General features: G+C 39.6%; 1 protein-coding gene and 1 pseudogene across 1 annotated transcript; both read right to left on the minus strand.

The window, feature by feature from the left end:
- Positions 1 to 8,995: 8,995 nt before the first annotated feature.
- On the minus strand, positions 8,996 to 9,681 carry LOC123784980 (olfactory receptor 5B2-like; annotated as a pseudogene).
- A 5,241-nt stretch (positions 9,682 to 14,922) lies between these two features.
- Positions 14,923 to 15,867, minus strand: LOC123785333 (olfactory receptor 5B12-like). Its single transcript, XM_045787066.2, has one exon. It carries the CDS (start codon positions 15,865 to 15,867, stop codon positions 14,923 to 14,925), a length of 945 nt encoding a protein of 314 aa, XP_045643022.2.
- Positions 15,868 to 25,928: the final 10,061 nt, after the last annotated feature.

Consider the following 25,928-nt stretch of genomic DNA (forward strand, 5'->3'; position numbering starts at 1 on the left):
GTATATGATTTGGGATTATTTCTTCTTGGTAGTGAAGATATCTTCAGAAGAGTCAGCATTAACTTTCCCAGTGACAATCAGACAGAATCATGAGAGAGGCCATGAAAACCAGGCTGGAGCATTACAGAAACCGTGTTGTCCCACAGCCACACGACCGCCTAAAATTCATGTGAAGGAAGTTACAGGTTATATAACCCCTCTGCACTTCAGTTCCCTCATTTGTAAGATGAAGACAATGATAGTGCCTACTTTGTACAGTTGTTATGAGAAGCATATAAATTAACATTTATATGCTTCTAAAACAATGCCTGGTACACAGCAAACTCTCACCAAACATTGTAAAAAATAATTGCGAAGTCTTACTTTTTTGTGAGAGAGCCTCCATTCATTTCTGAAAGTGCCCATTGTCTCTAAAAGAAATAATTTATCCCCTGGAGGCCTTAGGAGTCACTGTGACTCAATTCCAAAGACCCTACCATAGTGGGGTTGAGGTGTGGTCAATAATTAGCAAACTAGGGGCGCCTGGGTGGCTCAGTCGTTAAGCGTCTGCCTTCGGCTCAGGGCATGATCCCAGAGTCCTGGGATCGAGCCCCACATCAGGCTCCCCGCTGGCTGGGAGCCTGCTTCTTCCTCTCCCACTCCTCCTGCTTGTGTTCCCTCTCTTGCTGGCTGTCTCTCTCTCTCTGCCAAATAAATAAATAAAATCTTAAAAAAAAATAATTAACAAACTAAGAAGAATTCAAATAAGAAAAAAAGAATTCAAATATGAGCTGCTTAAATTGACAAAGCAGGAAAACAAGAATTCATCTGTAGCATCTTCGGTTTGCCCACTGACTTCCAGACTAAGCTGAACAACCCAGGGACTCAACGAAAAATTCCAGATCTACGTCTATGAAGAAACTCTAACATGGCCACCAGGAGCTGAGATAGGACATTTTTCTGGATGCTTTTTACCCAAACTCTTCCTAGTTTTGATAATAGCCCACTATACAAACGTGGTAGGAAACTGTACGGCTCTGTGTTCACACGTCCCTCTAGAGAAAACTCCAGAGGGTGGCATGCGTGCAGATCCTGGTTCTGTCCCAACTCTCCTGGAACTTGGGAGAGCTAATTAATGTCCCTAAGCCTCCATTTCCTTTTAAGTAAAATGGGAATTATAATAATACCTATCTGTGAAGTTGCTGTGAAGATGAAATTAATTAAGACATGTAAACATTAAGAACACGGTCAATGTACTAGGATGCGGTGTATTTGAGAGCGGTAATTATTACTGTTACGCTTACCATGCTCACAGCTCAGCAAGCAGCAAAAGAACGGATCTCGGCCAAAGGGATGCAATGAATACCATACAGAAGTTAGGACAGTTAGAATTTATTTGCAGTAGGTGTTATGGCGTATGACCTTAGCAAGGGTCCAACAGTGGTGGTAGTGGCAGCCGTCAATAGTAGTGTCCAAGGCAGAAATGGTGGACATGCCAGAGGAATTGTCTTAAACCAGTCCCAGGGGTTTTGTCTTGCCCGTGTTTCCTGCGTTCTGGCTTTCTTTGTTTAATGCCGATTTTCTTAGCCTAAATTATCCAATATTCCATTTGGTTTTCTGAGCACCTCTTTATTCTTCTAATAAATTCTTTTCTGCATAAATGAGCCAAAGTTGATTTCTGCTGTGTACATCCATGATCACCTCTCTCCCCACGTTAGCACCCACACCTGTGTGATGGGCAGGGATGGCGACAGTGGAGGGAATCTAACCAGGAAAAGCAGATTGCCACTACCATTTTTGCTCAAAGTCCTGACTTGTCTTGTCTCACCTTTTAATTCCCAAATGGGCCATGACTAGACTCACAAGATGCAAACATCAAGAATCTTAAAACACAGATTTTATATCTTAAATATGGGAAAAGCTGACATGGTCTTTTGTCCCTCCTTACTCATCAGTGTTGTCTCTACTTTGTTCCAGGGGGGGAATATTCCAACTCTGTTGGCTGAGAAAGATAATTAAAAAAAAAAACAAACCATGAAGGAGGAGCATATTTGGATCAGTTTCTCAGGTTTTCAAACCCAGCAACATGTAAATACAAATTATAATAGTTTCTTTTACTAAGCAAATGACAAAAAAAACAAGCTGAAAGAGAGTACCTGAATCCTAACACCAGATAAATGCCTTACCACTAAGGAAAGCTGCAAGAAAACATTTCTCATGAAGATAGATACAAAAATCCTCAGCAAAGTATTACCAAACTGAATGCAGCAGTGTATAAAAAGAATCATACATAATGACTAAGTGACAGTTATTACAGGTACACAAGGCTGAGCCAACATTTGAAAATCAATTGATGTAATCGACCATATCAATATACTAATAGAGAAAAATTAAACGTGATCGTATCACTTGCTGCCGAAAAAGCAGTTGACATACTCCAATATTGATTCATGATAAAAACTATCACTGAGCTACCATTAGAGGAAAAGAGGTCACACCTAGGAAGTGGGGGAGGCTGGAAAGAACAAATTCAAGTCAGAAATATTTAGATTGGGGCACCTGGGTGGCTCAGATGGTTAAGCATCTGCCTTTGGCTCAGGTCATGATCCCAGGGTTCTGGGATCGAGATCCGCATCAGCCTCCCTGCTTCTCCTTCTCCCTCTGCCATTCCCTCTGCTTGTGCTCTCTGGTTCTGTCTATCTCTCTGTCAAATGAATAAATGAAAACTTTAAAAAAAGAAATATTTAGCTTATTACAGGTATAGATGGGTAGATTAAGAAATAAACATATATGTGTGTGTATGTATATTTCCTAGTTTTGTCTTCTAAGATCACCTGGAAGTGACAGTCAAGTAGCAATGAGCCTACCCGGCTCCTAGACCGTGTTTTCTAAATAGTATTCTCTCATGGATGGAAGCAGGGCTCTCTGGAGAAGTAACTGCTTCTAGGGCTGGAGCAGGGTCAACGCAAGATGAGTCTGAACATCCCGTAATGCTCCAACGCAAAGCCTTGTTCAAAACTAAAAAGATGGGGGCATGTCGAAAGGAAATGAGACAAACTCAAAGAGCACCCCATGACCAAACATGGAACAATTTGAGCAAATAAATAATATCCTATTATAACCCAAAGTATACAATAAATATGTGATGCCACCTTGATATAAACAGATGATTGAAGAAATAAATAAATGGTGAAAAGAGACAGATTATCCCTTCAGAAGAATTCTAAATCAGTTATTTATATGTTCCCCTCTACTCCCGGAGGTGGACCTTAGTCCCCTGCTGCCTGGACTCTAAGGTAGTCTTAGCGAGTTACTTACAAAAAATAGAGTATAAAGAAGGGAGAACATTCTTCACGCTGGACAACATGGCAAAGCTAGCGTGGCCAGGTGATTGAAGGTAATATCGCAGAACCAAGTCTGTTGTGAATGTGTACCCCTGACATAACACGATGGAAAGGGAACTTCTTGTTCTTGACAGAAACCCCATATCCCTTATTTAACCATGACCCAAGAAAACCCAGACAACTGCAGATGAAAAGCCATTCTACAAAATATCTGACTAGTACCCCTCAAAACTGCTCAAGTCATGAGAGACAAGGAAAGACTGAGACACCGTTATAGGAAACCAAGGAGCCATGACAACTCAACTCAGTGTTGTTTCTGAATGGTAGCCTGGAAGAGAAAAGGGCTTTACTGGGGAAAAAAATGATAAAATCCAAATAAAATCTAAAGTTGAGAGAACAGCAATGCTGAGGTTGGCTTCTTAGTTTTGACAAGGGTACCATGTTAAAGAAACACATTAGAAATAGGGGAAAGTAGGGCAGGGGTATATGGGAACTGACAACGCTATCTTTGTAAGTTTTTGAAAATTTAGAACATTCTAGAATTTTAAAAATATTTAAAGTGATTTGTAATATAATGGTTCCAGCAAGAGGAACATCACCATAAGTCATTTCCATAGACTTCGGAGCCAAAAGGGGAAGCATGCTAGTATCCCACTAGTATTGATTCTAGCGAGATAAGTGGATATTCATCATACTAATATCTGTATGACTGCCTTAAGGCATTCAAGCACAGTTTTGTAGATCTCGAGATGTTGAATGCTTCTGATTGTATAGAGATAGAGGAGACGCAGATGCAAATACCCTTGGGGAGCTTTATTATAGCTAACAGGAGACCCAAAATCAAATGATAATTATTGTATCTCACACTAGGATACTGAATGCAGATTATGTTTACATTCAATATACATGTTTAGAATCACTGAAGTTAATTGTACATTCAGCATATATGAAGTAATTTTCCAAATTGAGTCAGATATTAAATTTTGATAGTTTCCTCTTTTAGGCCTTTTTTACAATTTACTAAGTAGAATTTGTTTGATTGTGTGACTTGCCACTTAAAGAGACAATTCCTAAGGGAAAAATAAGAGATGGTTGCAGATGACCCCTGGATGGCCTGGGCTCCAAAAGATCCTTGCATCTAAAACTGGGAGTCCAAGCGCTGAGTGAGAGTGTAGATAAAAATACTCCACAAAGGAGAAAAGCAGCCATGTCTCTTGAAATGTTCTAAATTATATTAAGAAGGATTATGTATTAGAGGCGTGATAGAATTATCAGTGGCTCAAAGATCCAACATATTGACATTAGTAGACTCATGACAGAGTTACTTCATTCGTTTCACAAAAGAATCCTGAGCCACACACTCTATTAGATACTGGGAATAGAGTTTTGAACACAACCGATGACACTGGAGCTCTCAGGGAGTTTACATTCTAGTTAGCAGATATAGATGAACAGGTGAACAGGTAAAAATAAATGAGTGTTAATAAGAATTATGAAAAATAGAGCGGGCTGAGGTGAGGAGGTCCATGAGGAGCAAAGTGACCATTTTATACGGGAAGTCATACCTATAGGGCAGGTAACCTTTAGGGAGAGTCCTGAAGGAAGCAAGGGAACACTCCAAGCAAAGGGAACAGCAGGTGCAAAGGTCCTGAGGTAGGAGCACGCTTGGAGTTGTGAGGGAATAACAAGGAAGTCAGTGTGAACGATGCGGAATCCATGATGGGGAGAGTCATAATAGATGGTGCAGATCAGCTAGAGTAGGAGTCAATGAGGGACAATAACCATTTCAAAGCATTTGCAGACAGAAAAAAAATGTGTATTTGTTATTCTTAGTGCATTATTTTTACTCCGTGTGAGGAGTAGGTAGTCATGTACACATAAATGGGAAAAGCCCTGTATTATCTCTTTATTTTTCTTCTACTCTGGTCATTTTATCTTTTTGAAAATTATCATGTGAACCTGCCATTTCTCAGTCTAGGTGGAATTCACTAGGCGCTATACTTAACACAGCTTTCCGTAAAACGTACTGACTTAAACACATACCTTCATTAAAAAAAAAATACTAGAGTACTTTTTTCTGCATTTGGGACTCTTAGAACAGGTTTTCAAATAAATAAAGAATTATGATATGACATGTTTATATTCTGATAACTCAACTGATTTATTTTTTCATCAAACATTAGCCGCACTATATTTACTTCTTTGACAAATTTCCTACTCCTCCGTGAATGTGTACAGATGGGCTCTGCATGACTTCTATTCACAGGCTTGTGTGCACCCCCATTCTCATGTACGTTTATAGTGCGTGTGGTAGGGGAAATGCACGTCCTATTCATTTTAATTAGGTTTAGAAGCCAGGTGGGGAGTAATGTTAAATATCTGTGGAATTGTGTTGTCGACATTTGACAGTATTTCTCATCATCTCTCTGTCTACTTCTTGCCAACAGCCTCCAGACAGTCTTGTGGGAATCTCTTTATATTAGTTGGTGTATATCATACTAGCTTCTATACAAGGAAACTCCCAAATCACAGTGGCTTAGCCATAGAGACTTTCCTTGCTCCTGTACTGTTCAGTTAGTTGTTCTATGTGACCTGGATTCTCCATCCAACAGGTGACAGTGGAAGAGAGAGTAAGCAGAGGGTCACCTGGGAGGTTTCACGGGCCAGACTTGCAAGTGGCACGTGTAACTTAGACTCACTTTCACTGGCAAGACGACAATGCCGCGACCTCAACTAAAGGTACACAGGCTGAGAAATTAAGCATAGCTATGTGCTTAAGAGGAAAAAGAAAATAGTTTGGCACAGAAAGAACAAGTGTCTTCTACTGTAATATTTATGTTCATCAAATATCCATTTTAATCCCCCTTCCCCCCCCAGATCATATTATCTGCTTCCACTAGGGAGACAACTTAAATCCCAGCGAATCACTACAGAGGCTCAATGCCCAGGATACCAAAGGGGTTCAATGGTTCTCTCCATTCAGTCCTAATGTGGCTCCTCATGGTCTGGAAACCTACAAACAAAGCAAACAAACGAAAACCAAACAGCTTATCTCACATCATACTCAATATATGACATAGAAACAGGATGACTATAAGTGAAAAAAAAAAGTTTCCTTTCATAAAAGTAAAGAACAGAGACACAACGGTCACCTTTAAAATCTTGCTGAGTCAGCCTTATGAAGCCCCAACCCCCCACCCCCAACCTTGGCAGTGGAGATATTTCTTTATGAGATCTTGTTTTTCTCTAGGAGAAGTCCACTTTCCATTGTTTTTCCTGGCCCCTCGTCCTGTTGGATTTTTTTTTTCTTATCCATTATTCTTTAAGATCATTTCTGAAGTGTATCAAAAACAAAGGCAATGTGAGACAAAATTAACAGGCTGGTTTTGCTTTGTTGGGTTTTGCTTTGTTCTATTTTGTGTCAGCAAGGGATGCCATCTGCTATTTCTTGAGTTTTAGCAGGGGTTATAAAGATGTTATAAAGGAGAGTAAGTTTTATAGATTAAAAAGAAGAAACGCGGAGATGTATAAAATTGACAAGCATTTTATTAAGATGGGATTTTTGGAAAAAGAGCGTTTCTCATTGGTTTTCAGTTACCTTTGATGGGCCTTGGTTAGTTGCAGGGTTCAAATGAACAGTTCTGGGACATTTCAAAAGAGAAAGGACTGTCCAGTGCTAGGGACCTGGGGTATTCGAGTCTGGCCGTGTCCCAGAACAGGAAGGGGATATATTGCGTGCTGCGTGTAATGTTTTTATGTGAAGCTGATGGCCGTGTCAGGCAGCTTAAATGCATGTGGGCGATTGTGAGCTCTTTGAGGAGTATTCAGTTTTTACAGCTTACTTCTGCACACACAATTTTAAATTTCTAGAGTGTTTTAATGCCCAGCCAAGGCTCATAGCTTTCTTGCCAATGCAATTCCCTCAATAGCCTGAAGATATGTTTTCAATTTCTACTACTAGGTCCAATATTGGTCACCATATCCAATTTTTTTTCTTTCTTTCTTTTTTTTAAAGATTTTATTTATTTATTTATTTATTTATTTATTTATTTATTTATTTGAAAGATAGAGTGCAAGAGAGAGAGCACAATTTGAGGGGGCAGAGGGAGAGGGAGAAGCAGACTCCCTGCTGAGCAACGAGCCCAATGTGGGGCTCGATCCCAGGACCCTGGGATCACGCCCTGAGCCAAAGGCAGATGCTTAACCGACTGAGCCACCCAGGCGCCCCCCACATTTTTTTCTTATATGTAGCTAGTTCACCTTCTTTGTCTCCTTACCCCCATGACTTTCTCTTTCACTTATCTGCTGCTCGTAGAACGTCACCCAAAACAATGATATAAAACAATAACCATTTTTATTTCCTTATGTGGTATCATGGATAGGACACTGGAACAGAAAAAGGACTCAGAGGAAAAACTAGTGAAATCCAAATAAGTATGGAATTCAGTTAATAGCAACGTATGAATGTTGGATTCTTTGTATTGACATGTGTACCAAGGTAATATAGATGATAACATCAGGGTAAACTGGGTAAAGGGTATATGGGAACACTTATACTGTCTTTGCACCTTTTCTGTAAGCCTAAAAGTATTCCAAAACTTTTTATTAAATGTAATTTCTTAAATGATTCCAGCAGAAGATAAATCACCATCATCATAGATCTAGAGCCAAAAGAGAACATTTAGATTATAACACCCTGCCTATGCTGGTGTCGGCATGACCATCCTGGCACATTCAAGCACGGTCTTTTTTTTTTTTTTTTTTTTTTTTAGAGTGAGGAATCGGGGAGGGGCAGAGAGAGAGGGAGAAAGAGAATCTCAAGCGGGCTCCATGCCCAGCCCGACCTGGGGCTTGATCTCATGACCTTGAGATCATGACCTGAGCAGAAACCAAGAGTCACCCACTTAACTGACTGAGCCACCCAGGTGCCCCCAAGATCAGTCTTACATATACTGTGAGTATGAGTGCCTCCAAGCGTGTAGAGGCAGAAAGGGAAACAATGCAAATTCCTATAGGGAGATTTATTATAGAATTGATCTCTCCTGAGGATCAAAATTAAACACATGAAAACTGTTAATGCTGAGATATTGAGTGTGGATTGTGTTTACTATTCACAACTACTATTGTGTTCCCATTCTCTACGGATACTTAGAATCATTGGAATTAACTGCATAACCAATGTGTATAAAGTAATTTTCTAAATCAAATGAGATACTAAACTTTAAAAGGGTTTTGTATTTTATATCTTTTTATGATTTACTAAATAGAATCTATTTGATGTGCTACTTACTAGTCAATGAAATGTCATTCCTAAGGAATGATAATGTAGTTTCCAGAAAATGATTGTATCCATAAATGGGGATTAAAAGCACCGAGTGAGAATGTAGATAAAAATATTTCAGGAAAAAGGAACACTGGTCATGACTCTTGAAATATTCTACAATTCTATGTGGATAGTTTATTTTATGAATGATGAATTATAAATATTCATGCTCCAAATAGCCAATATATTGATATGATTAGACTAAAAGCTTCATTTATTCATTCATTTATTTAACAAATAGTTATTGAAATCTCCTGTGAACCAGAAATCCATTTAGCCATGGAGGGTAGAGTTATGAACAAAGCAGATAAAGCTCCTGCTCACATTGAGTTTATGTGTTAATTGGAAATCATATGATAAGTGCCATTTTGTGTGTGTCCATGGAATTCTTGGAGCTAGGCTGTGAGTACATGAAGATGAAGAGGATTGTCCCATAGAAGTCGGACCCTGTAGTGATGTAAGAAGCACAGGTGGACAAAACCTTTTGATGCCCCTGAGCTGAGTGCATCTTCAAGATCATGATAAATATAAACAGGTAGGAAATAAAGGTAACCACAAAAGCAAAAAAGAAAAAAAAAAGGAAGCCAGTCATATAGATAAGAACCAACTCACTAATATACTTATCAGAGCAAGACAGAGCTGTGACTCCCAGAATATCACAAAAAAGTGGTGAACCACACTGGACATACAAGAAGAGACTGAAGGTATCGCCAACACTTAGAGAGGCATTCAGAATATCACAGACACCCAGCCTACGGCCAGACAAGCACACACACTTGCTGTCATGGTGGTGGTGTAATGGTCTCCTATAAGAAGTCTTGTCATGACCTTGGGTATATAACAAAAGTCCATCAGAGGCAGGTTACTGAAGAAAAAGTACATAGGGGGAGTCCAGCAGAATCAACACGATCACCTCCGGATTCCCAACTAGAGTGGAAAGGTAGAAGAGGGTGAACGTTATAGTGAGACCTGCAGTCCTAGAGCATCTGTATGTCCTAGAAGGATGAACTCAGCCACTTCTGTGCCATTCTCCATGGATGTCAGTGGGGAATCACAGGATGCCCTGTAGTGATGAGAAGGAAAGGAACAGAGTGTTAAACGGAAGAGAGAGTAGAGTGAAGTGGAACTGTGTAAATACTCTGTAGATTGTTTCACTTATGGCAATAATTTGTTCTTCAAATCTAAAGCACACATAAGACAAAACAATGAGTCATTATGCTCATTTATTTTGCGAGAGAACTTAGGCTCAAAAAGGCTGTGTAATTTGTCCAAGTTTACCCAAATATTAACTGTCAGAGTCAAGCTGTGTACCCAGGCAGAATAATTCCAGAATCCCATGACAGTAACTGAAATTTGAATTGAATTGAATTGAATTAATTCTGTTCAATGAAGCTATTGAATCCATCGGACCCATCTCAATGTTAGTTGTCAGGAGTACCGGAATGACCAAGATACTATTCCTGGATTTGGGGCTTGCAATGGGGTGACAGGAGCAGAGAGGTAGTGGATGCAGTGGGGGAGCTGCAGCTCTAGACGTGGACGCCGGCAAAGGCACTTCTGGAGAGAAGGTAATGCACTGAGTACAAGAGCTCAAATGGTACCCTAACATTTACTATCTGGGAGACACTGTCCTAGCCTAGGTTCGCTAAGCCTCAGTTTGTTCATCTCTAGAAATGGAGATGTAACGTGAAGGAGCAATTGTGAGAGTTTATAAAATAATGCATGAAAAACAATAATTACAAATCTGATGAGTGTTGGCTCTAATGTTATTAGTGGGATGAAAGGGCGGTCTCTGTCTTGGTTGGGTAAAGGTGGGAAGCCATATCCAATCTCTAGGTTACGGATTAGTTTTGAAGTCTGAGAGACTCACTCTCTGATTTGTCTTTCTCCACACACCACATCAACTCAGATCTTCTGATCCCCCTGTATGTCTCACGCTGTCCTTCTTCTCACCATATCATTGGCCACACCAGCCGTTCATTCTGTTTCTTCCTTGAGATCCATATTTTACCTTGGGTTGAAACAGTTTTCTTCTGTTTTGAACTCACTCTTACTCTCATTACTCTGACCCCCTAAGCTGGATGATGAAGACCCAGGGTTGTCTCATATCCCTGGGTTTGACTCTAGCTTTCAGATCTGCCTTTGAGGTGAGTTCCACGCTGTGATTTTTCTCATTTGAACTGAATGAAGCCCATGCCACAGCTTTCCCTCATTGGTAACCACTCTTCTCTACCATCTAGAGGGGCGTCACAACTTCCTCTTTCATACCCAGTTCCTAAAGACATCTGCGTTTGCTCACCTTCGACAAACGTAAGATGGTTTTTGGCATATACTATGTTCTATAACCTCTGATAAGAGCATTCTGGGTGTAGGTGTGTATTCTTTCTTTATCCTCATGACTTTATAAGGAAAACTTATAAACTGACAAGTATAACTTCAAAAGTTATAGAATCCTACAATGTTGTAAGATATGGAATATTATTACCCACATTTTGTGGTCGAGGAATTGAGGATTTGAGAGGTTAGGTGACTTCACAGAAGTCTACTCTACACCTACAAGAAATAAACTCAGGATTCATATCCAGATCAGACAGATCATACGCCTGTGCCTGTAGCCACTACCTTTCAGCTTTCGTATGTGAGCCAGCAACATGAGTAAGGTTAGAGAGGAAAAGAAGGTTGAAATAGGGTACGGAGCTTTAGAATCATGAGGATCGTCTTGGAGTCTAAAGAAATACCATTTCACCCTGTTCTACTTAACTTCCCTTCCATAACAGACCTACAATTAGTAAACAGAATGAAATTACTACCTACTCCATTGGAGCATAATCTATCCTCTGTTTCTTCTCGTTGCTGTTCATCCTCTTTAAGAAAGCAATATGTTGTTTCCTAACTATCACTAAACTCCTTATTTGGGCATTTAAGACCAGCTCTGCCTCACTTTCAGAAAAATACTCACCGCATGCCTTACTTTGCTGAAATAATTCACAGCAGACACAGCTTCCCTACTGTTTTTGCCTGAAATACACTTCTCACTGAAAATGTCTAGGATATGTAGAACCTTCCCTGCTTCTTGACAAACAGGGACAGGCAACCATGAATTGTGTCTCTGATCAGAACTTCGACCAGGATAGAATGTTATGTCCTATTGAAGATGCTCTCTCTCTGGTGCTGGTAACAAGGCTTCAAGGTCTCTGAACCATGGAGGAATGGAGGAAAAATCATTATGGTGGAGCTGGGAAGACGGTCCAAGTCCTGCGCCTCCCATGTATTCTTCATGATCCCCTGGAAGAGTCATTTACCCTTGTCAAGCTCAGTTTCCTGGTATGTGAAGTGAGACTAATACAATTGCACCTCCCACACATCTCACAGAATTCTGTGTGTGAATACCAGACAGGGAAGGTCTATAAACCAACTTGGTAAGGGGATTATCATTTTAACCTGAATCAGTATAATTCTTATCTCAGAGTGGGGTTTTTTTTGGCTGTGGTTGCAGCCTGGAAACAAATCCTGTTTGCAGGAAGACGGCAGGGATACCAGGAATGAGTAAGTTCCAGATGAACAGCAAATGAACAAAAGGGTTCTCTACGCAGATGCGTCCTCTGAAATGATGGCAAATGGAGTGATTTTGGGATTTCCAAGGCTAATGAATGGGAACTGGGAGAAAGTTAAAAAAATAAAGAAAAGAAAAGAAAGTTATAGGGACACAGAGTTCTCAGGGGAGCAGGCCCCCCATGAGAATATCCACAGATCCTCATCTCACTTATTTAGGGAAGAAGCAATTAAACTGTCAGTGGGGAACTGAAGTGTCTGTTGAGTAAGAGCACTGACCCATTTGCATTCCTTGTCTCTTTTTTTTTCCTTTTTCTAATTAAGATATAATTTACATAGTTATATCCCCACTTTGCAATGCATTGTTCTAAGAGTTTGTACAAAAGTAATTGGCCATAGAACCACCATCACATGATGATATAGAACAGTTTATTAACCCCCCCAACCCTTTGGAATTGACCCCTCCTTCCACCTCCTAGCAACTGCTAATTTGTTTTCAGTCCCTATGGTTTTGGCTTTGTAAGAATGTCATAAAAAAAGAATCATACAGTAGGTTCTCTCTTGAGTCATGTTTCTCTCCCTTAGCAACATGCATTTGAAATTCATGGAGTTGTGTAGTTGTTCTGTAATTGGTTCCTTTTTATTTTTGAGATGCAGTCTGTGTATTCAGATTATTTACCCATTCTTCAGTTGACGGAACTGGGTTTTTTCTAGTTTTCAACTAATACGAATAAAGATCTTATAAACATTCACATACAGGATTTTATGTGAACATGGGCTTTTATTTCACTTGGGTAGGTTGTTAGGAGTGAGATTTCTAGGTTATGAGATACTGTCAACCTATTTTCTAAAATAGCATACTATTTTGCATTTCCACCAGCAACGTATGAGAGTTCCAATTGCTTCCCACCCTTGGTGGTACTTTATATTTACAGGTGGGCTTTTTTTTTTACATTAGTTATTCTAATAGGTTTGTAGTATATCTCCTTGTTGTTTTAATTTGCATTTCTCTAATGACTAATGATGTTGAGCATCTTTTTATGTGCTTATTTTCCATCCCAATGATGTTTAATAAGTGGATCAGTAGCAGATGAAAGCCGACAGAAAAAAAAAATCAGTAAGCTTTAAGATAGGTCACTTGAGAACATCCAGCCTGAAAAACAGAATTTTTTTTTAAATCAAGAAAAATAAATGGTCTCAGAGAACAGTGGGATACTTCAAACGTACCAACATACACCTAAGGAGAGTCTCAAGAGGGGAGAGAGAAAGAGGCAGAAAGAATATTTGAAAAAATAATGGCCAAAACTCCCCAAATCAGGGGAAAGAAATGGACATACATACAGATTCAGAATTTTTGAAATAGCGAGACTCAAAATTTTAGCAAATTGTACATTAACAAATTCATAGCCTTGCATACGAGTAAATTATTACTACTATTGTAATTCTTGGTGCTTAAACTTTAAACATTGTACATTTTTATTTAAGTGAATAAAAATATGCCTTGTCATCTTTTTCTTTTTCCTGTATTATGGGATATGTTTTCTCTATTTAACTGTCATATACACATATTATTTTTAGTTGGGGCTCATTAATATGGAAATTTGGATAGGAAAATAAATGCCCATGTAAAGACATGTTTTTTTTTTTTTTGCATCAAGATTTTATTTAAATTCAAGTTAATTAACATATAGTGTAGTATTAGTTTCCAGGGTAGAATTTAGTGATTCATCACTTGCATACAACACCCAGTGCTCATCACAAGTGCCCAACTTAATGCCCTTCACCTATTTACCCCATCCCCCCACCCACTTCCCCTCCAGCAACTTTCAATTTGTTCCCTATACTTAAGAGTCTCTTATGGCTTATGTTTTTACTAAAAACAAGAACATACAAAGAATCAATAATACTACATTCAAGGAACTTTGGAAATATTTTTATAAAGTTCAATTTTTTAAAATATAAAACCTATTACTTTTTCATATGCAAAAAGATAAAGTAAAAATAATTCTTAAAAACCAAACATATGGGGCACCTGGGTGGCTCAGTCAGTTGCTCAGGTCATAATCCCAGGGTCCTGGGATTGAGCCCCACATCAGCCCAGCATCAGGTTTCCTGCTCAGCAGGGAGCCTGCTTCTCCCTCTCCCTCTCCCGCTCCCCCTACTTGTGTGCTCTCTCTCTTTCTCTGTCAAATAAATTAATTAAGTCTAAAAAAAAACCCAGATGTGTATATATATATATATTTTTTCCCATTGGGTCAACTATTTATGTATGTTAAGAATGTGTTCTCTGACACCAAAATAATTGTTTTAAATTCTACTATCACAACAAATTCTACTATCTCATGTATGTCTTAACTAATTTCTCCTTCTATAGTGTGTGTGGGGGTTTCATGAGTTTCTCATGAATTATCTATGTGTGGGCCCATGCTTATACATACCTGTGGGCATGCATATTCATGTGAGAGTGTGGGTGAACATGCTTATTAAGAAGAATTTTTAAGATAAGAATGTATTTATGGGAGGTTCTTTTTAACCTATTATTCTTAGGTATCATATTTTTAAAGATATGTAAACTTTGTAAACAAAGATATGTAACTTTGTAAACTTAATCAAAATCTGGGAAAATTACTATAAGAAATTAGAAATTTGTGAGCTGGGCAGATAAATATTTTCTCTACATAGATCTGAGGTGGATGAAAGTGGCTTATTGTAGATTCTTTGCAATTAAAATACGAATCCTATAGAAGACTTTGCCTTCTCCACAGCCTTTTTAAAGGCACTCTTGACCTCTTTGTTCCTCAGGCTGTAGACCACAGGGTTCAGCATGGGGATGACCATAGTGTAGAACACGGATGCCATTTTGTCTGTGTCCATGGAATGGCTAGAGCTGGGCTGTAAGTACATGAACGTACCCGTCCCATAGAAGATGAACACTGTAGTGAGGTGGGAGGCACAGGTGGAAAAGGCTTTCTGGTGTCCTTCAGATGAGCGCATCCTCAGAATAGTGACAAATATAAGCAGGTAGGAGATCAAGATGACCAAGATAGAAAAGAGGACATTGAAGCCCACCACCAAAAAAATAACCATCTCACTGATGTAGTTGTCTGAACAGGAGAGAGCCAGGAGAGGAGGGGCATCGCAGAAGAAGTGATCAACCACATTGGCTCTACAGAAGGAGAGCCTGAAAATATTCCCAGTGTGGATGGAGGCATTCAGGAAACCGCAGACGTAGCAGCCCATGACCAGACGAGCACACACACCTGTCATCATGGTGCTGGTGTAATGGAGGGGTTTGCACACTGCTGCATAGCGGTCATAGGCCATTGAGGCCAAGAGGAAACTCTCTACAGTGATAAAGGCTACAAGGAAAAAGAACTGGGTAACACAAGCATTGTAGGAGATGACCTTGTCTCCTATAAGTAATCCAGCCATGACCTTGGGAGTGACAGCTGTGGAGTAACCAACGTCCACCAGAGACAGGTTGCTGAGGAAAAAGTACATGGGAGTGTGGAGACGAGAGTCCAAGAGAATCAGCGCCATCATGCCCAGGTTCCCAATCAGAGTGATGAGGTAGATGAGGGAGAAGGTTAAGAAGAGAGGAATCTGCAGTTTGGGGTCATTGGTTAACCCCACAAGAATGAACTCAGTCACCTCTGTACTGTTCTCCATGGGGTCAGTTGGGAATTATGTGGCTTCCCTGTAGAAGTGAGAAAATTGAATTAGAATTATAAACAGCGTGGACTCCGCTGAAATCAGTCAGCATGTCCACTCTGTGCCTTATTTCAGTATTGCAAGGACTTGTTTCCAGGATGCTGTAGAACTAAAGCATGGTTGTGACAACAAAATGCAATCTTAAATTACTATAGAACATGCCAGAAAAAGGATTTGGAGATAATGCATCCCAATCTCTTAACTTCATAGAAGACCTAATTAAGGCAAAAAGAAGAAAAGAAAGGACTTATGTAACGTCACCAGAGTTGTTGCTAACTGGAACAGTGCAGACTCCCAAGTCAGAACTTACAAAACAACTGCAAATTGCTCTTTGTATTGGACTAGAATAGCCTAGTAAAATTGATGTGAAAATGAGTTAATTTTGCTTCAACTGACCTTTTTTTTTGTCTTGTCCATTGTATCGAGAACAGTGTTATATGTTAGTAAAAGATAGTTAAACAAAGCATGTCCTTAGCCTAAAATGATACCTTTGAGCAAACACATGAAGGAAGTAGGGGAGCGAGCCTATATTTGGGGAAAGAGCATTTCAGGCAGAGGCAACAACAAATACATGGTACTAGGGTTTGAACACATTGAGATTGTTCTAGGAACAGCAACAAAACCAATAAGGCTGGAGTAGGAAGGAAAGTTTAGGTGAGAGAGGTAGAGAGGGGGGAGCCATACACTACATTAAATTATGAAGCTTCTATTTTGAGTGAGATTGGAAAACATTATAGGATTTAGACCAAAAAGTGACATAAAAATCTGACCTATTTAAAAAAGGTCACTCTCATAGTCTGTTGGTTATTGAATTTAACAGAATAAGGATGGAAGATGCTGGAAAAATTAGGAAGCCATTGTAACATTCTAGGTAAAGGATGGTGATTGCCTGAATCAAGATGGCAGTGAGAGAGATAATGAGAACTCCATCCACTTTGGGATGTATTTCCAAAGTAAAGCTCACTGAATTTTCTGATATATTGAAAAAGGGACATGAGAGGAAGAGAGGGGTCCATGCTGACTCCAAGTTTTGTATAGTGATACAAAAAATAGTGTAAAAGAAGCAGGTCTTTGGGGAAAGGGGGAAATAAATCATTTAATTGAGTCTGAGATACCTTTTGGCCATCCAAGTAGAGTGTTGCAGAAATAATTGGGTATGCTATCCAGAGCTTAGAGGAGAGGTCTGGCTGCCTTAGATTATATTAATTCGAACTATGCTGTCAATTTTTATTTTTATTTTTTTAAAGATTTTATTTATTTATTTGACAGAGAGAGACAGCCAGTGAGAGAGGGAACACAAGAAGGGGGAGTGGGAGAGGAAGAAGCAGGCTTCCAGCAGAGGAGCCTGACATGGGGCTTGATCCCAGAACACCGGGATCACGCCCTGAGCCGAAGGCAGACGCTTAACGACTGAGCCACCCAGGCGCCCCTATGCTGTCAATTTTTAAAGGTTCAACACGTGTATATTAAATGCACACCATCAAAGAAAAGAGTACAGACAGACAGACAAAAATCAGAGTATTCTAATGTTTACAAGGTTGAAAGGATGATGAAAATCAGCGGTAAGGGGGATGTGGGAGAGAAAACTACTGCCCTACGACACCGGATTCAGTCAGACCAAGCAGGCAAAGAGACTTTCAGAGGAGAAGTTAAGTATGTATTAGGTCTTATTGATGATGCCAGAAGGCACAGTGGAATGATTTCAGGAGCTGGGCAGGAGTGGGAGCCAAGGTCAGTGAAGAGGATATGCAGAGATGTACAGACATTGTTTTGTAGGAGTTGAGGGCTTAGATGACAATCCTCAGCTTTGTGATGAGTGACATAGCACTCAGTATGATAATGGCTTAGTCCTACAGGTCTCAAGGTAGGGAATCTGTTGGGAAGGCAATTTAGACAGTTGAGAGTCATGACAGGCAGAGTTCACTGCTGTTACTAGTGGTAGGAGGCCCACTTATATAGAGCAGGGTGATGAGGATACCCTCTTGGTTCCTTAAAAAACCGCTCACTTGAATTGATAACATAGGTACAGATTTCCCAAATTCTGGAAACACAACAACAGTGTGCTAGGAATCACTTCAAAACTTTTTACCAACTTTCTTTTCCACATCTGCTATCTTAGGTTTTAATCCAACATCTTTCTACAGGAAAAAGAAAGTTAAAACTCCTTTTAATCTGTTGGAAAGAAATTAAGAACTACACTGGTTCTCCAAGGCATTTGTTGACCTGTTATCATTCTTTGCTCCACAGATGGAAACTTCTGATGGAATGGACCACCATATAGTTGGTCCTCAGTACAAACTAAAAATGCAATCTTCCTGACAAAGTGTCCTCTGCCCCGATACAAAATGTCATGTATTCTTCAAAGAGTCACACAAGTTCCAAACTTCACTGAAGTCTTCCCAGCTCCTTCCTCTTCAGACACAACTATGTCATTCTAATCAGTTGAATTCACCACTTCGTTACTCTAAAAAATTTTTATCATAATTTATCATTTTGTGTAAGTGGAAGTCATGATTAATAATGACTCAAGCTGTTCTAGATATGATTTATTGAGCATTTGTTCTGTTCCCATCACCACGTTAGAGGCTGTGCTACTTAACCTCACTTAATCCTCACACGTCATGTGAGATATTATCCCCACTTCGCAGGTATGGAAGCTGAAGATTTCTGACATTTAGTTACTTGCTTGTGGCTGAAGAAAGTAGCAGAGCTGGGATTTGAAGCCAAGTCATTCTGAATTGAAGTTTTAGCTCCTTATCATGATGAAATAGTCTTTTAATTTTTTACCATTTAAACTAAACTGGGCACAAAGTAACTCATTCGGATGCCTGGCTGATGATTGATTGATAATTAAATCTATCATCGGAAGTCAATGGGGAGAATTAAAAAGCACAAACTTGGGAATCAGATATACTTACCAGTTTGTGTGAACTTTGGGCAAACAACCTACTTTTCTGGATCTTGGCTGAATAACAAGAAATGGATCTACAAATGTTTGCAACCTACTTCAACCCCTCAAAAACTCCTCATATAATTAAAAAGGAACATGACTCCTTAGTAACACCAACCAATGAGCCACATAAAGTGCTGGATGCTATTCACTCCTTCATACCCTGTATAAGCACAACGAAGTCTGTATGGTGCACTGGGGTATGTGCCTAACTTCCAGGCTTACAGTGATGAACAAGAAGCATTCCCTGACCTCAGGATACCTAGTGCTCTGAGACACATATATAAACTGATGAATTCCATGCACGGTTCTCATTCTCCATCCCAACAGAGAGCACTGTTTTCCCATTTGCTCACAACTGTGTGATGGTGGCTGATCTCATTTACACTGTAGTCATTAGGCAGTCCGTGGAAGAGTTAATAAATCGAGTGCCCAACCCAGAAAAGTCTTTAGTGGCAGAATTAGAATTTGAGATTAGATTTACTCATTTCTATAATACATCTTTTTTTAATAATAATTTTTTTTATATTATGTTAGTCACCATAGTACATCCCTGGTTTTTGATGTAAAGTTCCATGATTCATTAGTTGCATATAACACCCAGTGCAACATGCAATACGTGCCCTCCTTACTACCCATCACCAGCCGACCCCATTCCCCCACCCCCCTCCCCTCTGAAGCCCTCAGTTTGTTTCTCAGAGTCCATAGTCTCTCACGCTTCATTCCCCCTTCTGATTACCCCCCCTTTCTTTATCCCTTTCTTCTCCTACTGATCATCCTAGTTCTTATGTTCCATAGATGAGAGAAATCATATGATAATTGTCTTTCTCTGCTTGACTTATTTCACTTAGCATTATCTCCTCCAGTGCCGTCCATGTTGCAGCAAATGTTAGGTAATCATTCTTTCTGATAGCTGAGTAATATTCCATTGTATATATGGACCACAACTTCTTAATCCAGTCATCTGTTGAAGGGCATCTCAGCTCCTTCCACGATTTAGCTATTGTGGACAATGCTGCTATGAACATTGGGGTGCATATGGCCCTTCTCTTCACTACGTCTGTGTCTTTGGGGTAAACACCCAGTAGTGCAATGGCTGGGTCAGAGGGTAGCTCAATTTTTAACTTTTTAAGGGACCTCCACACTGTTTTCCACAGTGGCTGTACCAACTTGCATTCCCACCAACAATGTAGGAGGGATCCCCTTTCTCCACATCCTCTCCAACAATTGTTTCTTGCCTTGCCAATTTTTGCCATTCTAACGGGCGTAAGGTGGTATCTCAATACGTCTTGTGTGACTTTACACATCTCCATTCTGGTGGATTTTATAGCTGATTACTAACCTTGTTTTTTCCCCTCATTACTCTTCTCCATTCATTCTCTCTCTTCTTAGATATTATATGGCCTGCCAAAATACAATAACATTTTACATTTGATTCTCTTAACAACTCTGAAATTAGTCCCAATAACCAATATTATCATCTTCTCTCAAAGAGAAAACAGACTGAAATACTTTAAATAACATGATTAATACCATGTTCTAATAGGACCTCTACAATGTTGAGACATAGACTCCCTGATTGTGTGAAACAGATACAAGAAATATTCAAAGTGTTCGAGCCCAAGCTCTCAATAAATCAAAGGAGAAATCACTTCCTTGATGTGCTTCCCTAATCACCTCTCTCCAGGCACAGTTATGCAGACAGTAGATGTGACCTAGTAGATTTATAGGTTTACCTTATTCCCTGAATAATAAAACGTCAAGTCCAGCACCTTCATATGTGAATGGATCTCAGATCAGAAACTCCGGCTGTGAAAGAAAGTGAACACCTTATTGCAACGTTCTTCTTTAGTGTTTGGCCAAAATGTTCAAAGTTGTCTAGAGGCAGGAAGAAACTGAAGAAAACAAGACTGGTATTGGCCTTGGAATCAGCTAACAAGAATTCTAGTTCTGGATCCACCACTCTTGCTTCTTAGATACACCACTTAACCTCTTCGAGCTTTGATACCTTCATGTATAAAATGAGAATAATAAGGAGTTAGCCCCAATGCCATCTTCCCTGAAAACTTCTGCTGTGATAAGAACATGAGAACATCTCTAAAATGCCTTCTAGTTGTAAGGGGTGATTGTCACCATCACAGCCAACGTCACCATTAGTTGGGATTGTCTCCCCCTGGACCGGGTTGCGTGCTCTTAGGAAGATCCGTTTGGGGGAAGGTCAGTGTTGCTGCTAGACAACTATTAACAAATCAGGTGAATAAATGAATGGCCAGAGGGAGTCTGGTTCTTGGGCTGCTCCCTCTAAAATGAAGCCAAATGGAGTCATGTGGGGACTTGAAAGATTCAGTAATGAGACCCAGAAAGGAGTTACATAATCATGGAACTCTCGGGGAACAAATACCCAATGAGGGCTACAAAACTCTGTATCTCGTCTAACTAGGGAAGAGGTGATTAAAGTGTCTGTGGGGATCCAGCCCTGCTTGTTGAGGGAGGTCACCTGTACAGTCACATTATTTATAGTCATTCTCTTCGATAATGTGGAAATCAGGCCATACCATGAACTCCAGGGCTGCAGTTTGTGTAAGTATTGAAGGATGGAGATAATGGGCTCTGTCATTAAACAAGAAACCCCAGGAATTTACTCACCTTAAATGTTTGTACCACTGAGAAGACATATCAATATATTCAACTATTTATTGATCCCAAATGCATTTCAGCCATAATAATGAGCCATGGGAATACAGACCCATGCAAAATAAGCATCATCCTTGCAACCACAGTGCTTGAGTCTAATGGAGAAGACAGACACTGAGGGAATGAACACTCTAAGAAATACATACCTACATGTAGAATGAAATGCCACATCTATGCAATTGTGTGTAGAGTAAGCATGTAATTATAAATAGTACTTACTTCATGGGAAGAAGCATGATGAAAATCAGGAGAGTTTTGATATTAATGCGCTATTTGGGTACATATATATATATACACACAGAGACTATATATATACATATATAGAAACTATATATACACATATAGAGAGATTATATGTACTTAATAATTTATAGATATAAGGCTTTGTATATATACAAATGTATATATATATATACACAGAAAGATAATATACATACACTTATAAATTAATATGTATGTTGTTTATATAATAACCTTATGTGTAGATATAAAGTTCATGAAATGTATATGTTACATGAACATTTTATGTATCTCTGACTTAAACTTTTAATAGATTTTATTTTTTTATTTTTTTATTTTTTTTTAATTTTATTTATTTATTCGACAGAGATAGAGACAGCCAGCGAGAGAGGGAACACAAGCAGAGGGAGTGGGAGAGGAAGAAGCAGGCTCATAGAGGAGGAGCCTGATGTGGGGCTCCATCCCATAACGCCAGGACCACGCCTTGAGCCGAAGGCAGACGCTTAACCGCTGTGCCACCCAGGCGCCCCAGATTTTTTTTTTTAAAGATTTTATTTATTTATTTGACAGAGGTAGAGACAGCCAGCGAGAGAGGGAACACATGCAGGGGAAGTGAGAGAGGAAGAAGCAGGCTCATAGAGGAGGAGCCTGATGTGGGGCTCGATCCCATAACGCCGGGATCACGCCCTGAGCCGAAGGCAAACGCTTAACCGCTGTGCCACCCAGGCGCCCCCCCCCCAGATTTTATTTTTTAAGGCAGTTTTAGGTTCACAGCAATATTGAGAAGTATATTTTCATTGCCTTAAAATTCCTCTGTGCTCTATCTACTGATTCTCCCCCTCCCCCCGCCCAACTCCTAGAAAGCACAGTAGTCTCCATAGTTTTGTCTTTTCCGGAAGATCACACAGCTGGAATGACTGTATGTAGCTTTTTCCAATTGGCTTCCTTCACTTCGTGATATGCATTCCTCGATGTATTTTCATAGCTTGCTAGGTTTAAGGCTGGAAACCAGGAGGAAGTTCCACATTCGTGGAACCCCCAAGAGACAAAGCCCCAAGGAGAGCAACAAAAACTTACCTTACACAACCAGCAATTAAATACCTTAAATTTACAAAATGCAACATGTCAAACTTATGAAATAAAAAATATTTTAAAAATAAAATGTCTATGGGGATCCAGCTCGCCCATTGAGGGAGATTATGAGTATATTTACATTACTTGTACTAATTCAGTTTGATAATGCAAAAATCAAGTGAAGTCATTACCTCGAGGGCACCAACTGGACAGAAATATGGAGGGATAAGGACACAGGCTCTGCCATTGAACAAGCCAAATGGATCCAAGAAATTATTGCATCATCCAATTCACCTTAAATATTTGCAGCATTGATAAGAATTATCTATTCATTCAACTGTGTATTAATCCCAAATGAGAATCAGCCACCGTCGTGGCCCCTGGGTATACATATCCATGCAAAACAAACACGGTTCTTAGTCTCATATTCTTCAGTCAAATAGAGAAGACAAACATGAAACAAACCCAAGTAAGCATATAATTAGAAATAGAACAAGATGCCGATATGGGAGAGAACAGTAAAAATCTAGATAGAATTGATTAGTCAGAATGTTTTCTCAGGAGAATCCACATTTTGGCCAATGCCTAAAGGATGACAAGAAGCAGCTTGGAAAAGATTGTCCCGAGTGAAGTGAGGAGTTGTGGCAAAGGGAGTTGTCAAAGAAGTTGGCCGAATATAAAAATGCTGGATGACTGCAGTGTGGTTAGTAAGACCTCTTCCTTGGCAGTTTGTTTCCCATGTCCTTTTAGGGACAAAATCTGTAAGCAAACCAAACCGAAACAAAAATGCTCACCCCAAACACCAAAACTATCAGCAGGGATAACTGGTATGGACCGTAGAACCAGAAAGGACAGGTTTTAAGATTAACACATCTATAAAGAAAAAAAATCTTTTTTATACAACATCATTCATTGGAATAAGTCAGACTTCTTTTATGTCAAAAGGAAATAAACTTCTGTTTTATTTAAATCATCGCTATTTTGGTTTCTGTTACCAAAACCTAATAATAGCCAGCAAATTGGACAACTGAGTTATGAAAACAACGTTGGAAGTGGAGCCAGATAATCTCGTTTTAAGGCAGCTCCACTGCTATCTGAATAATTTAAAAACTTACCACCTCAAATTGCCTTGTTTTATTTATTTTTTAACGAAGCGATGATAGCATTTATTTTTCCAACTGAGTTAAAATGCCAGCAATTATACGCATTGTGGAAAAATGTTTACATTTAACTGTAGTTGGCACGCAGTGTTGCATTAGTTTCAGGAGTACAACAGAGTGATTCAGCTTCTCTACACAAGTGTAGCTAATTGCCACATTTTAAAACATTAGTAACAGAGAGGGAGAGGAACCATGAGAGACTATGGACCCCAGGAAATAAACGTGAAGGTCTCAGAGGGGAGGGGAGTGAGGAAATGGGGTAGCTGGGTGATGGGTATTAAGGAGGGCATGTGCTGTGATGAGCGCTGAGAGTTATACGTAACTAACAAATCACTGAACGCTACATCAAAAACTAAGGATGGGGGCGCCTGGGTGGCACAGCAGTTAAGCGTCTGCCTTAGGCTCAGGGCGTGATCCCAGAGTCCTGGGATCGAGCCCCACATCAGGCTCTTCCGCTGGGAGCCTGCTTCTTCCTCTCCCACTCCCCCTGCTTGTGTTCCCTCTCTCGCTGGCTGTCTCTATCTCTGTCAAATAAATAAATAAAATCTTTTAAAAAAAAAACTAATGATGAACTATACAGTGGCTAACTGAACATAATAAAAATAAATAAATAAATACATTAAAATTGAAATTAAAATAAAACATTAGTAAATCTGAAATAATGTTTGGGGAAAAGATTTTTTAAAAGTAAAAGTTCTGGGGCACCTGGGTGGCTCAGTCAGTTAAGCGTCTGCCTTTGGCTCAGGTCATGATCCCAGAGTCCTGAGTGGGGAGTCTGCTTGAGATTACCCCTCTACCCTTCCCTCATTAGCATGCTCTCTTTCTCTCTGTCTCTCAATTTCTCTCTAAAATCAATCAATCAAAGTTCTGGCAGTCCAATGATAAAGAGAGGAAATATCCCCTCTTCTGGCCCATCGAGGTGTCAGACTACCTATGAGTAAAGGGATGAGACGTATCACCCTGGTTCTAAAGAAGAGAAGGTGCTAGAAACAAGCTTCCTGATCATACGTCAGAGCTGTCAATTGCTACTCATTTTTGTGGCCCAGAAAAACTATGCCAAATATCCATTTAAGCAGAATCCGTGTTTACAACTTGGGGACAGAAAGAATGTTCCCAGGATTTTGCACATACGCTGGGGGGTGGGGAGAGAGCACATTCACTACTCCACATACAGACTTCCTAGAAATGGCCTTTTTTGAGCCCCAAATCTAACTTCACACAGTTTTCCACAAATCCAGGGGCTTTCATGACCGCTGGCTCTTTTTTCCTCTGCCTTGTCCGTGGTACCCTGGTAATGTTCTCGCTCTTCAGCTTGATTCATGACTGTTATTTTTTATGCTTCATAAATTAATATGCATTATGTATATTCCTTTTTAGGTATAATCTATTTGATCGTATAAAACACTCATTTTCTAATTTAAAAAAAAAAGACTACATGGCTTCCGCTATACCTTAAGTTATGCTAATGAAGCTTCAACCTTCCCTAAGGCTGCCTTAAGAGGACGCAATCCCAATCCCTTTCTACAGATTTTTTCTCCTCCAGTCAGAGCAGCAAAATCATCAACATCCTTATGAGGTGAGATTGGATAATGATTCAGCAGGACATACAGATTATGACTCCCTCTTTGTGCTGAGTCCAGAACTATTTTTATTATTATTATTATTATTATTATTATTATTATTATTATTATTATTTAGGTATAATTGACATATAACATTATATTAGTTTCAGGCAAACACCAAAATGATTCAATATTTGTGTGTATTGCACAATGATCACCACCGGAAGTCTAGTAAATGTCTGTCCCTATATGTAGTTACAAATTTTTTTTTCTTGTGAAGAAGACTCTTAGAATCTACTCTCTCAGCGACTTCCAAATATGCGGGAGAGTGGTATTAGC

This window comes from Ursus americanus, chromosome 24, assembly GCF_024610735.1.
Source record: "Ursus americanus isolate L20-20 chromosome 24, mUrsAme1.1.p, whole genome shotgun sequence".
In the NCBI taxonomy this organism is placed as follows: domain Eukaryota; kingdom Metazoa; phylum Chordata; class Mammalia; order Carnivora; family Ursidae; genus Ursus; species Ursus americanus.